General features: G+C 43.2%; 1 protein-coding gene across 1 annotated transcript in view; it reads left to right on the plus strand.

The window, feature by feature from the left end:
* The window catches only part of ANKDD1B (ankyrin repeat and death domain containing 1B), a 55,844-nt gene that overhangs the window by 27,627 nt on the left and 13,690 nt on the right, over positions 1-14,527 (plus strand). The window contains 3 exon segments of the mRNA XM_034655641.1: positions 2,387-2,485; positions 3,257-3,355; positions 12,089-12,187. Of these exon segments, the coding sequence (XP_034511532.1) occupies positions 2,387-2,485; positions 3,257-3,355; positions 12,089-12,187 (297 nt within the window).

Here is a 14,527-nt window from a genome sequence, read left to right on the forward strand (position 1 = left end):
GGCTGATGACGGGTTAGCCGATGTCTCTAGATGCAAATAGAATGTGCCAGAAAAATATCCCACAGTTGACTCTGATTGGCCTGGCTTGGCATGTGACCATCCCTGAACCAAACTGTGTGACGAAGGGATTGATTGTGGGAGATGCAGGGGCCTGTAATTAACCGTTCAGTAAAAACAGGGCACAGGCTCCCCAGTGGAAAAGAGGGTGGGCAGGAAATGTCACCACCAGTGCTCTTTTCTACTGTTCCAGTGCATTAGCAAATTTAAAAGGTCTTCTTCCACCATTTCTTGTCACCTGCCTCCCCACCCACAAACACACACTCATGCTGAGTTATGGACCCCTACATATCACCAGCACTCAGTTACTGCATTTCATTATAATTACTTGCTCATGTGTCCATTTTCCCTGTTGGCCTCTGAGCTTCTTGAGGACGGGGCAGGGTATTTTTCATCTTGGCCACTCTGTTGCTGAGCATGGTATCTGGCATATTCACTGATGCTCAATAATTGTGGAAAAAATAAGTAAATAATTTATAAGGGTATGTGACTAAATGTTTTCATATCATATATAATGGTGTCTCTCACACCTCCTTCTTACGATTTTTTTTTTAATATAAACCTTTATCCATTGTCACCATTTGCAGATATTTGTATAAGCCAGACACAATAATTTTTGGTCTGTCATTTCCAAAGTGTTGTTCAGAACTCAAGATTAAATTCTCTTTTTCAACTGGGTGTCTAATAACTTGCATAAAGTCAAAAACCTGGGGGCCCAAACAATCTGTTTCTTCTTTTTGCCCTTCCTAAGTGAATTCATGGGAGTGATGATAAGAGCCAACCCTTCCATGGTTGGAGGTTGGGGGTTTAGGCCTCATTGGCAAACATGTCTCGCTCAAGAACAGTGAATTAGGTGAACTTTTTGGTACTACCTTGTTTCTCCAGCTTCCATAAATGCATGAATACAGAGTTCCATAGGGCTGATCCTTGTAGACATTCTTTCTTTGCCATTATTATTTCAGCATTTTTGCTTCCTTTTTTTCCCAGTTAGTGGGGAATCGTGTGCTATTTGTCTCAATTTAACAGTCTCCATGATCTTTTCATTACCCTGCATTAGCAGGAGATCAGATAACAGATCTCAGATGTAGGAACCTTTTTATAAGGAGGCTTGCATCTTGTTTTCCGCATTTCAAACATCTTGCTAAGCTTTTGGTTAATAACACACCAAGCCAATTTGTGAGTGTTTTGAGTAATTGAAGTGAGCAGTTGAAGAAAATGCTTCTGCCTCCATTTTGCTGCCCCAACTTCCTTTTCCTTCTTTTAAATACCTGGAGTTGAAAGGGTGCCTGGTGGCTCAGTCAGTTAAATGTCTGACTCTTGGTTTCGGCTCACGTCATGATCTCAGTGTTGTGAGACTGAGCCCCACGTTGAGCCCTGCCTTGAGCCTTGAGTAGGGCTCCGTGCTCAGCAGAGTCTGTTTGAGATTCTCTCTCCCTCTCTGCCCCTCCCCCCACTTGTGTGTGTGCGCTTTCTCTCTCAGATAAATAAACAACATCTTTAAAAAAAATATCTGGAGTTAGAAAATTAAGTCTTCTGTGGGTCTTTCACTTTCTTGATGACATTTTGGCTATTGCAAATGGAGCCTCCAATGGCAGTGTGAAAAATTTAAGAAATTCCACAATCAGAAAATTGTACATTTGAACTTTCCTCCCCAACAAATCACACCTAAACATCCTTCTTAAGGTATGTTCTCTGGATGCTGCCTAGTTTTTCCATCCCATTTCATGTAGACCTGTTTTCAAGAGTACTCTTAATTTTTGGTGAACATTGTAGATAGTTATATGAGCAAGCAAGGAAGGCCTAAAAAGAAGCAGTAGATAAGATTCCATGTCAGAATGAGCCATTTAAATATTAAGTCCTGGAGAATTTCTGCTTCAAACATTTTTATCAATAAGGCAGGTGTGTGATGTGCAGGTGCCTGAGACAGGATCTGGCATCTAATAGCTTCTCAATAAATAGTTGAATGAAAGAACTACTCAATAAACACAGAAAGCTGGTAGAATTCCTACATTTGAAAATGAATCTTGTTGTCTGGCTGTGAGTTGAAACTTCCTCAGGTGCTTGGGAGGAACACTTCTGAACAGGACTTTTCTGCCCCCATAAAAATGATTCTGTGCTGATGGGGAGTTCCCACAGTGTTGGGCAGCAACTCAGAACTGGATCTGGTTGGAACTTAGAGATTGTTATTGCCTAGGGAGGGCCTAAATGCTATGACCAGAAGCACTGTCTTGGCCTCCTTGTAACCATCAAAATGCTGTCCATCTTGTCCGTTGTCTTGCTTGTTCAGTAAATGTGTAATAAACACTAGAGGTTTGTGATTGATTTTCAGAAAGGAAGAAAACCATTTCTTTGGGCAGCTGAGAGGGGCCACAGTGAAATGATAGAAAAACTTATCTTCCTTAATCTACATACTTCAGAAAAAGACAAGGTGAGTTGGACTTTCTTTGCTGAGAACAAGAGAAAGGGGAGTGACAGCTGGTGTATAGATTTGGTGATGGCATTCTGGTCAGGAATGTTCAACTGTTCAATTTGTTCAATGGTTACTATAGTCAGAGTATGGAATATCCAGATGAAATGAACCTGCTTTTGCAGTGGATCATACAGATTGCTGATTTTCACCCCATAAATGTGTGTGAAGTCAATAGACTACATGAATTTTCCCACTGTGAATTCCAGTTTCCTCTTTTCCTCCCCTGAGGTCTGCTGGAGACATAGGCTCACCTGACTGGGGAGGGAAACCCTGAAGGACACCCATATCTTCCTACACATCTTTGATTATTTTCTTAAGAGGAATTCATACATACACATGGAATTGTGGGTCCAAATGTTCTGCACATTAAATCTTTTGGTATACATTGCTAAAGTATGTCCCAGAAATCTTTTACCAGTTTACCTTCACACAGGTCATATGGGATTACTTCTATTGTTTCACCTTTTTTTTTTTTTTAGCAAATTAGCAGCAAAGGTAGAACAAGGAGCATGGATAGTTTTTCCCCACTGGTTCAAACAACTATGACTTTTCATTTGAAACTTTAGAAAATTATAAATTTCACTTGAAACTACGGATAATGTGGCCCACACTCTGGACCGCAGCTTTAATCAAAATGAAACCTCTCAGAAGCCCCATTGAAGCCCTGACTGTGGGAGGGGCATGTTGCTCAGTGCAGTGGACTCTGTCATGAACTTGTCTCTGTTGCAGGAGGGGAATGCTGCCCTGTATCTTGCAGCAAAGCATGGTCACAGTTCTGCGGTCCGGGTGCTGCTAACCCAATGGCAAGAAATAAATGAAATCAATGAGGTATGTGAAGGTGCTCGTTATAGGTGAGCACAAGACTCAGAAGTGGAAGGGTGGGAGGAATGGCTTTCATGGGAGGAAAACAAAGGTGTTAGTGCTAAAGAGTGTAAAATGTCATGCTAAAAAAGCCCTTCTTTTTTCTTTAAAGTATCCCAGCAAGTCATTTGTTAACCCATTCATTTATTTACCCATTCCCTCAAAAATATTTAGTATGTACTTTATGCTAGGTAGAGTATGTATTCTTATTCCAGAAGCCTACAGGGCTAGAAGGGCATGCAAAAAGGTGGGAGCTGAGAGGGCCAACGCAGAGATGAAGAAGGGCTGTGCTTACCAGGGGGAGGACTTGGCTTTGACTTGTAGACAGTGGAGACCTTGCAGGGTTTTAAGCAGCAGAGAGGGATGGGCTCCATTTGGGGCATAGGCCTGTGTCTGTCACAGTGGTTTGAAGAGGGGCTTAGTGGGGACACCCAGTCAGGTGATACTGGAAATTGCTGAATCAAGAGCTATGGAGAAGACCAGCCGTCAGGGTACTCACAAGGAGCAAATAGGATTAAGTAATAGAAGGAGGCAGAAGCCGCAGGGTTTGTGACTAGGATCAGAGACAGGGAAGACTCTCTGCTGCCCATTTCGCTGATTTGGGTTACTGGGAAGGTGGGGTGCCTGCCCCTGAGCGGGGGCGGAGCAGGTGCGGTGGGGAGACAGAAACTCTCTGGGGTTCAGTAGACGGGAGGGAGATGGAGACTGGGTGCAGGCTTAGGTGGAGAAGCCGTGTCTGTGGAGGCAGATTTGTGAGTCATCAGCTCTAGATGGTCACTTTTAACCTTTGGGTCAATGACTTTTACTCTGGCTCTTCGGAAACTCAGGTGAATGGAGTCCTCTTGGACTTCATAGTCAGGTGTTCTGATAAATTTTAAACTTGGTACCTCTCTGAGCTGTACTAAAAGAAGTGATATAATCATTTAATTTAAGGCACCAGTGATTGTAAGGTATATCGTTATTTTATGTAACTTAACGCTAAGAAAAAAATCATGCTGCCACTTAAACCATGACACAAAGAAGCTTTTTTGTCCCTTAGAATAGTTTGTACTTACTGAAAGAGTTTTTTAGACTTTTATCTTAGGTTTTTTATTATACACATATAAAGGAACAAATAAGCAAGATAAGTTGGTTCCTAAACTTCACGCTGAGCTTGATTCTTCTGAATCACTTTCTTATTTGGAGTCTCGATGTCTTTTCTTTTCCAAACAAAGTGCTGTCCTCTTTGCCTTCGAAGGTGCTTGCGATGCAGCATTTCTTTAAAGGGTGCCCCACTGTGATTTCTGAGATTTTCTTCTTTTTTTTTTTTTTTTTTAAAGATTTTATTTATTTGACAGAGACAGACAGCCCGAGAGAGGGAACACAAGCAGGGGGAGTGGGAGAGGAAGAAGCAGGCTCATAGCAGAGGAGCCTGACGTGGGGCTCGATCCCATAACGCCAGGATCACGCCCTGAGCCGAAGGCAGACGCTTAACCGCTGTGCCACCCAGGCGCCCCTTCTGAGATTTTCTTCTAAGCTGACACCCATTCTGATTTAATGCACACTGCAAGAAGTGACAACAATATCACATCTACCTGGTTGGCTGAGATTATGAGATGTATCCTGATTTCAGATATGTTAAAACAAGATGGAACTTAGAATTGGTGGCTATGACTATAAAAGTAGCAACTGTGGGAACATAATGAAAATGGAAGGGTATGAAAGTGAGCCTCTGTGATGCCTGGGCCAGGTTGGTGTTCCCTTTGGACCAGAGAAGCCCACCGGGCTCGTCCCATGCATCCCTGGCTGTGCACCCAGAGATTAAAAGCAGGGCTCTGACTGCGTGGGTCGGGTCCTGGCTCCATCAGTCTTCTAAGTTAGGTGATCTTGGGCTTAGTACTTAGCCCCTCTTAGCCTCAGTTTCCCCTGCTGTCAGATAGCCTCCTAAGGTCATAGTGAGGTTTAAATGGGAAGGCGATGTCACACACTTAGCACCAGGAGTGGTGCCTGGCACATGGTAAGGGTGCAACAATGGCGTCTGTTGTTATCATTGGTGTGGTCTGGGTGCAGTATATGACTTTGTGGATATCTTTCGTACCAGTGGTATATATTGCTGTTATCCTCATTTTATTCTCCTTAAGTTCCTGGGGAAAGTTAAGCCAAGCTTTCGCTTGAGGACCATGGACAAAAATAGAGCCTTCATTTGTTTACTTTTGTGTGTGTTCAGCCTTTTCTGACTGTCTGGCATAATGATGATCACATTTAATTGGTTTAACTTATTTAAAGAAGATCCCAGGAATTTGATCTTGAATAAAAGTTATGAATGCTGGGTGAGAAACTAAAAAAACAAAACATGAATCACCTAGGGTAAATCTTAGGCGTGATTGTCCTTCACAAATCAGTATAGAGATCAAGTCCTATAGCCACAGGATTTTTTTAAAAAGATTTTATTTATTTATTTGACACAGAGAAAGAGGGAGCACAAGCAGGGCAAGCGGCAGGCAAAAGGAGAGGGAGAAGCAGACTCCCCGCTGAGCAGAGAGCTGGATGCGGGACTTGGGACTTGATGCAGGACTCAGTCCCAGGACCCTGGGTTCATGACCCAAGCTGAAGGCAGATGCTTAACCAGTTGAGCCACCCAGATGCCCCCTGTAGTCACAGGATTTAATCGAAAGTCTTAGTCATGTTTGCCCTGTTCTAATACTTTACCACTGGAATGTGTGCACTTGGATTTCATCCACCTTTTAGCTATTTTTGAGTTAGGTCACATTGGAGAGAGCTCATAAAGTTCAACAAACTGTAATTGCAGATTATGATAGGTTTCATCTGCACAAAATAATGACTAGTGATGATATTAGCCTTTTGGATAAGGCCCATAATAGTCATACAGTCTTGGGCTGCCTGTTTCCTGTTGCAAGCTGTTGCCAGACCAGTTGGAGGGACCCCTATGAATGTTCTCTAGAGGAGTTGTCTCTAAACAATCTTGGTAGCAAGCTCCTATCTGTAAGGAAAGTTTGGGTGTGCATCTGTCACATATACATTTATAATTTAATTAATACATTACAAAACACAAACCAGAAATATACATTTAAAAATTTTAAGATAAAAATAAACATAAATAGTAGTTCTTGTATTTTCTCCACACTAAAGTGATTGTTTTGGAGATATTGGAAATATTTTCCTTCCATTTTCTTTGTGTTCCTATGCATATATATTTTTATTGGCTGCCCAGAGTTCATTTGACTCTTCTTCAGCTCTTGGACATTTCCTTTATTTTGTTTTCCTTTTCTTAAAAGTAATGCTGCCACAGACCTCTTTGTATAAAAACTGTAGTCTGAATTCCTCACTGTTTCCTTTGGGTATATTCTTAGAAGTAGGATTGTTGGGTCAAAGGTACGAATGTTTATTAGACTCCTGATATATTAAAGATGTGAATTCTTTCCTTCACATTTTTTTGCTAATGCTTTTCCCTCTGTGGTTTGCCATTTGGCATCTCTTTTCCTGGAAAATGAGAAGGCCTGTTATGGGGAGAAATTCCTTTGTAACAGATGGCTGTCCCAGGCACTCAGGTAAAGCAGCATGGATGCAATTTTTCCATCCCTTTGAGATGGGGATGTTGGTTCCATGCTCCTGTGTACCTCTTGACAGGATTGTTCATATCTAACTAGCTATGAGTAAAGCGGTCTGAATGCATTTTTTTTGTTTTTTGTTTATTTATTTAAAGATTATTTATTTATTTGACAGAGAGAGAGACAGGCAGCGAGAGAGGGAACACAGCAGGGGGAGTGGGAGAGGAAGAAGCAGGCTCCCAGTGGAGGAGCCTGATGTGGGGCTCGATCCCAGAACACCAGGATCACACCCTGAGCCGAAGGCAGATGCTTAATGAGTGAGCCACCCAGGTGCCCCTTAACCTAATGCATTTGTTAAGCAGAATAATGGCCAAGGGGGGAAATGATTAGAGAATGGGAAGAAATTCTGCATTTCTTCCCAATATTTTTAGGAAAGAATTTCATGTGGAAGGGAAAATATCCACATATTGTGTGATACCAGTTCCTTCTTTCCTTTCTGTGTTTTGGCCTAAACTAAGCTCTTGCTTTGTCCTACTAGCATTTATCATAATGAGTTTCAGGAAACCTAATTACAGAGAAAGAGCATTACTGTTTGTTTTTTTTTTTAAAGGACACACAACAGTTTAATTCAGTTTTAAACATTAAAGCTGTACTTGGTACAAATATGTACCATTTGTATCTGTTATCTATTTTTATAAATTTCACACTGCATTATAATTCATATTTCCATGATTGTCTTACTTACCAGGTTGTTCTCTTCTTGTGGGCAGGGTTTGTATCTTTTCATCTTTTCAATCACAATGCCTTCGCCAGACAGGCAGTTAAGTGTCTAATAAATGTTTGCTAGATAAATCAATAGATTAAGAGTATAAATGATGGGGATGCCTGGGTGGCTCATTTGGTTGAACGTCTGCCTTCGGCTCAGGTTGTGATCCCAGGGCCCTGGGATCGAGTCCCACATTGGGCTCTCTGCTCAGCGGAGAGCCTGCTTCTCCCTTTGCCTCTGCTGCTCCCTCTGCTTGTGCGCTCTCTCTCTCTCTCTCTCTCTCTCTCTGTCAAATAAAAAAAATCTTTTAAAAAAGTGTTCGTGATAGAACACTAATAGAAAAAACAATATGTATTTGTGCATATATCTTCACTGTCTAAAATTTATATACACATGGACGAGATTGTGAGAGAGAGTGGAAAATATACTATGAATTGATCCCACTGGCATTGCAGGCTTATTTATGCAGTAAATGAGCGCCACATTAAGAATTCATGGGGCCCATGAAATACTCAGTGTGTGGATAGCTGTGCTGTTTTTCAGGGGTTCACGGGTGCCTCCCTGCCCCCAGTCTTCAGCCTCTTTGGAGTCCCTAGAAAAGCCTCCCTCATTATCCGGGTCTTATTGGGCTGACTCCTTTTGCCTGATTCCATTGTTCTGTGCCCCCCCTCCTTTCTGTACTTAATTCTGTTTAGCCTCCAGAGAGGTTTTACTTTGTAATGGCTTTCACATGCTCACGTTCTCCCCACCCTGCTAGGACTGCAGCCACACTGTCCATATCCTTACAGAGTTGGCCTCATCTAGGCAGCCTGGAAATTGCCCTGAGTCCATTTTTCAGTTTTTACATTTTCTTGAGTTTTCCCCTGAGTTCATTAGCACACTTCCTGGATCAGCAGCCTCAGCTCCCACTGGTTGTTCACACCTGTCTCCGCCTAACCCAGCAAAGACCCTGGGGGACCGAGCAGTATGCAGCAAGAAGCCAGCAGCATGGACACATTACTGTGGGGGACACGTTAGGCTTATTTTGCTCTTACATCTGTAGATGATTACTCTGTTTGATCTTGGAAACGCTTCACCTTTTGACAATGATTAGTCTTGCTGTCCAGGAGATTGTTTTTGTGCCCCAACCCCCGACTAAGGGGAAGGGGTAAAGGATTGAGACATTTCTGGGACGGTAATTGGAGATTATGGATTTAGCTGACAGCAGAGGCTTCCTCCATTTGTGCTGGATGTTGTGCTGCCCAGAGTTTGGCCAGTAGGTTCTCTTCAGGGCCGTACTAAATGCCCCTGGTCCAGTGAAGACTTTTGTAGAATTTGACAACTCCTTTCTGGAGGCCCTACCTTTACATCCTATCAAACATATTTAAATGTCCCAACATTCCACATTAAAAAAAAATTGTTTTTGCTGTAAATTATTTTTAAAAACTTTTTAATTGGTGCTTTTATAATTATTTGGCTAGGATAAACTCCCCCAATTTATGATTGACTCTGGTTTCCTCGAACTCTGTGTATGCTTGGGAATTTGAAGAGGTGAAAATATTTAACCTACAGCTTGTTTACAAATGTAATGAATATTTTATGACTATTACATTTAACAGTCAATGAGGTATGAATATGTCAATTAAATATTTATTCACTTCAATTTCATGGTTTTCTTTTGGTATCTTGGAATCAATAATTTTTTGGGTGAAGGTTTTATTTTTTTTATTATTTTTTTATTTTTTATTTTTTTTTAACTTTGCATGTTTATTTTATTTTTTCTTTTTGATGTAAAGTTCCATGATTCATTATTTGCATATAACACCCAGTGCACCATGCAATATGTGCCCTCCTTAACCCATCACCGGCCTATCCCAATCCCCCACCCCCCTCCCCTCTGAAGCCCTCAGTTTGTTTCCCAGAGTCCACAGTGGGATGAATGAAGTGGAGGGTAAACAGAAGGGGGAATGAACCATGAGAGACTGTGGGTGAAGGTTTTAAACATTTCTTTGGCTCTTAAGATGTCTGTAGGCCGTACGCTCATGGCCTACGGTGCCTCCGGGGTAAGATGCCAGAGTCCCACAGCTCTTCCTACTACTTCCTAGCTTTGGGTTCTTCACAAACTTGCTTCTGATTCAGATCTTCTCATTGGGGACACTTTTTACCATTCTGATCTCAGTCCTAGTGTACCCTTTCCTGGAGGATTTTCTTGATCACTCACCGGAAAGTAGCCATCCAGTCCTGCTGTTTTATTTTGTGTTGTTGCACTTAGTACTAGCTGTTACTGTTCTCATAACGTCTAGATCTAGTAAATAGATTTATTCTCAGTCTACTGATTGATCTGTCTGCCAATCTGTAGGTGTACTGATTGTCCACCTCTACTGGAATATAATAGCGGAGATCTTGTTTACCATCCTATTTCCCCACTATCTAACATAGTGCCTGGCACATAATAAGTGCTCAAGTGTGTGTATGTGTGTGTAATGAATAACATGATAGTTATGATTACTGTACATATTTGCTAGCTCATTTATTCTCCCAATATTACTACGGCTTGAGAAAAAGAGGTAGGATGGTGTGGTAACAGAATAATGCCCCCTCCTCCCAAGGAGGTCCATGTCCTTATCCTTGGAACCTGTGAATATGTTATGTTCTAAGGCAAAGCAGGATTTAGGTTGTGTGTGGAATTAAGGTTGCTAATCATCTGACCTTAAAATGAGATTATTATCCTCAATTATCCAGGCGGGCACAGTCTAGTCACAAAGATGTTTTAAAGCAGAAGAGGAAGGCAGGTGAGGAGATCAGAGTGATGCAGGGTGAGAAGGACTTAGCTGCCTTAGAAGATGGAGGGAGGGGCGGTGAACAATGGGATGTGAAAGGCTTCCACAAACAGGAAAAGTCAAAGAAGTGGATTTTCTTCAGGGCCTCCAGGAAGGCCTTTATTTTGGCCCAGTAGGACCCACTTCAGACTTCCGACTTCCAGAATTGTAACATAATATGTTTGTATTGTTTAAGCCACTGAGTTTGTGGCAATTTGTTATCAGCAGGAATAAAAACAGACAGGTAGTTATGTCCTTTTTTACAGATGAAGACATATGTACTTGAGAGGCCACTTATTCCAGGTCATAGAGACATGTAGTAGCAACTCAAGCTGGAGTCCAGGTGGTCCGGTGTGTGTATTGTTCTTATTAGCATCTTATCTGTTGCTTCATAAGAAACCCACCGAAGTGCAGTGGCTTGAACCAACACTGCACTGTTATCTATCATTTACAGCTCTGGGCCTGGGGCTCAGCTGAGAGATTCTTACTTTGAGTCTGTTATGTGGTCACAGTCAGATGTCAGCCAGGACTTCGGTCATTTGAAATCTTAAGTGAGTTGGATGTCCATGGTGGCTAGCTCACATGCCCAGCAGTTGGTGCCAGCTGTCAGCTGGGAGCTCAGCTGGGGCTCTCGAATGGCACTGACGTGAGGTCTCTCTTCTCCCAGTATGGCAGCTGGTTTTTAATAGGCAGGGAGCAGAAGCTGCCCGGCCAGTTAGTGGCTACACCTGCCACTGACACACTATCCCTTCTGCCATACTCTGTTGATCGGGCCGAGCACTCACAGGGTCCACCCAGATGCAAGGTAGATCATGTGTGTGTGTGTGTGGGGGGGTAGAAGGCTCACATTTCAGACGGGCTCGTGAGGTGGCAGTTACTTATGCAGCCGTTTTTGGGAAAATGTCACATCCTATAGAACCTTATTTGGTGGACCTAAAAATACTTCGTAGCAATCTTACAATTAGTCAGCAACTGTCCATTGACCTTATATTATTGCAAGGCACCATGCTAAAACCTTTTAGAGGATGGCAGGGTAATCGAGAGCAATTTTGCCATCTAGTATGGGCTCGAAGTGAAGCCACTTGAGCACAGGGAGCAGGGACGGAGAGGCACTGAAGCGGAGGAAGGGGCCGTGAAGGAACACGGCACAAAGATAACAGTCATGCTAAGCTTTGAAGCCAGATCCGGCAGAAGGGAGAGCTGCAGGTAAGCCGGCCAGGGGGCAGGAGCGTGTTGAGGCATTTCCTGGGATCAGTACCAAGTCAGCCGTTTTGGTTCAAGGAGGGGTTTTGCAGGGTGTATGGAGAGAAAACTTGGCCCTTGTCTACTTTGCACTTTTTAGAGAAGGGAAACAGGGATTTAGCTCGTATTTGCCTGAGGCACGTGTTACCTAGGACTCTCACTCTTACGGGAAACACTTATGGGAAGTAACAAAGAGGCCCTCAAAATGATCAAAAACGCGTTGGATTTTCTTTTTTAAATAGTTGTACTGTTTTGCTGTATTAAGTAACTACCACATGATGAATACCGGAAAGCATGCTGGATTGTAATGAGGGTCCTTCCTGCCCTTTCCACCTGTATCTTACAGCTCAACATCAGTGCTTTGCAGATGGCAACCCAGAATGGCCATACATCCCTCGTCAGCTCTCTTCTCAGTGAGAATGTTGATCTGCACCGGAATGCAGAAGTGAGTCTATCCAATAACGTGGGCTTTGATCCTGGTGCCCTGAGGCTGGCTGGCTGGGGAGATGCTCCTCACAGATACGTGGGGCGGATGAGATGTTCACAAAGGAGGAATTCTTTCTGGGAAAGCTGACTGACTTCTTTTGGAGACTGAGTCTTAATTTTGCGAAATAAAATCCAGGGGATGAATTTTAGAAAGTCATTGAAGTTCCTGAACAAAATGAATTCTTTATGTTTTAAATATTGATATTTGCTGCAGTAAAACTTTCTCAGGTGTCTAGAGATGCTATTATTCCTGTATTAAATTTATCAGTTTGTGGAAAAAAGGACACTGCTATAAATGGAAAGGAGAATGATCATTCCCTCCCTCTTCACTGAGTGATCTTGTTTTTCTTTTGAAAGTCGATCCTTTTTACTGATTTAGGTTTTCTGAAGCTTGAGTTGGCTTTGATAGCATTAACAAAGGCCCTTTGTGCTGGAATTAGATGGGAAACATTCCTGTATTTTTCACTCTATTTTCATTTCTCCTGTGAGAATTTTATTTCCTCTGATCTTGCTTAGCCATTACTATTTATTATATTAACTGAAGAGAAGGGATGTGATTTGATCACGTCTGGTAGTTTTTGGAGACTGACGTTAGGGAATTGTCTCTGAACTCGCCTGGTCTATCCAAGGATGCTTCCCGTTTCTCGGGAGGGGCTGGGTCCCAGCAAGGCCGGTGGCCCCAGCAGGAAGGACACTGCCCACTTCCCTGGGCCAAGGGATGCTTTCTCCTTTTTCATAATTGGTGCCTCAAGAGAGAACATTCTTCCTGAGTAGAAGAGGCCTGCACGGAAAGCCTTCCTCCCACACTGCCCCAACCAGTCCCATCATCTCCATTTCCTTGTTCACGCCTGTGGCAGGCTGACCTATGCAGCTGTGGTGTCCTTCCTCCCCCCTCTTCTCTTCCTTTGTGTGCTGGTGCAGCTCTTGCAAACTCAGTACCTCTTTCTTCCATAGGTTTCTTTCCTAGTAGGTTTCCTGAGAAGGAGCCTGGTGCCAGTGTTAGAGTCAGGTCAGTAGGAGTCGAATCCTGCCTCTGCCACTTCCTGGCTCCATGGCCTTGCAGAAGTTATGTAACTGCTCTTTGCTTCACATTTCAAGTGGGGAATAGAAGATCAAACTGCTAGGGTTATGGTGAATGAAAACTATTAGCCCAGAATTTAAAACAGAGTATAAACTGTTGGGGAAGTGAGTATGCATTAAGTAGAATTATAAAAATATGTTCAGTGTGCCTAACTGGTGCTTATTATTAATATCTTTTTCCCTTGAACAGCATTGCTCTGTCCTCGTCACCTGCCCTCGCACACACCTGCACTCCCTGTCGGCTGCCTTAGCTCTCAGCTCTCCTACTGTTCACAGCCTCCCTGGATCTTCTGAGGCCCCTGCTCTTTCACAATTGCCCCCCTCGCCCCGCCTCCCACTGCCTTCCCTCCACCCTGACAGCCCCCCAGCTCACTCTCTCTCACACCTAACCTCTTTCCCCCCACCTTTTTTTCTTTCCGGCTGCCTTCAACAACTGGAGACATTTCTCTGTGCCTCCATGCGCCAGGGCAGCTGGGTGTTGGTGAAGCAGCAGGAGCTAAGTGTGATCCTAGAGGTGGTCATGACAGCCTGGCGGGGCTGGGAAAGAAGCCTGCCTGTGGGGATGGCTGAGAGGGACTGGGACACTCCAGGTGAGGGTGAGGCTGTGGGACAGGCATTTTAACCACAAATGAGAAGGAAAGGGGAGCAGGCTGAAGGGGCTTGGTGAGCATCCAGGAGCTGTATGCTCTGTATACATGGGAGGGCTAAACATGAGAACGGTGCCCCTGGGTGAATGGGGCATTCGTCCCACAGAATGCACTAGGGAGAAAGAACTCTAAATCACATCAATTCAGGAAATGCTGAATGTGCATGCTTTTTCCTCCTTGTAGCTATTCCCGCCATACTTTAGGTCTTGGAAGGCACTGAGAAGTCCAGCATTCTCATCATTCTTATCTAAGTGAAAGTGTCAGTTCTTCAGGAAGGCTTTTTTTTCATCTTCAGAAAGGTTAGCTGTTTGCCCATTGCACATATGTTCTCCTACCACTCTCCTTTTCCTCCAAAGCACTTTTCACAATTTGTATATTTATTTTGTGATTTTTAAAAAATTTTAAAATATTTTCTTACCCCACTAGATTGGAGTTCCTGAGAATAGGTCATGTTTACCACTGAATCCTTAGCCTCCTGAAAAGAGCATAGCCCATAGTAGGTGTTCAGCGTGTAATTCTAGAACAAATGAAGGGGGAGAGCTGATTGCTGGTGAGCGGGTTTGCTGCACAAC

Source organism: Ailuropoda melanoleuca, chromosome 3 (genome assembly GCF_002007445.2).
Source record: "Ailuropoda melanoleuca isolate Jingjing chromosome 3, ASM200744v2, whole genome shotgun sequence".
Classification (NCBI taxonomy): Eukaryota; Metazoa; Chordata; class Mammalia; order Carnivora; family Ursidae; genus Ailuropoda; species Ailuropoda melanoleuca.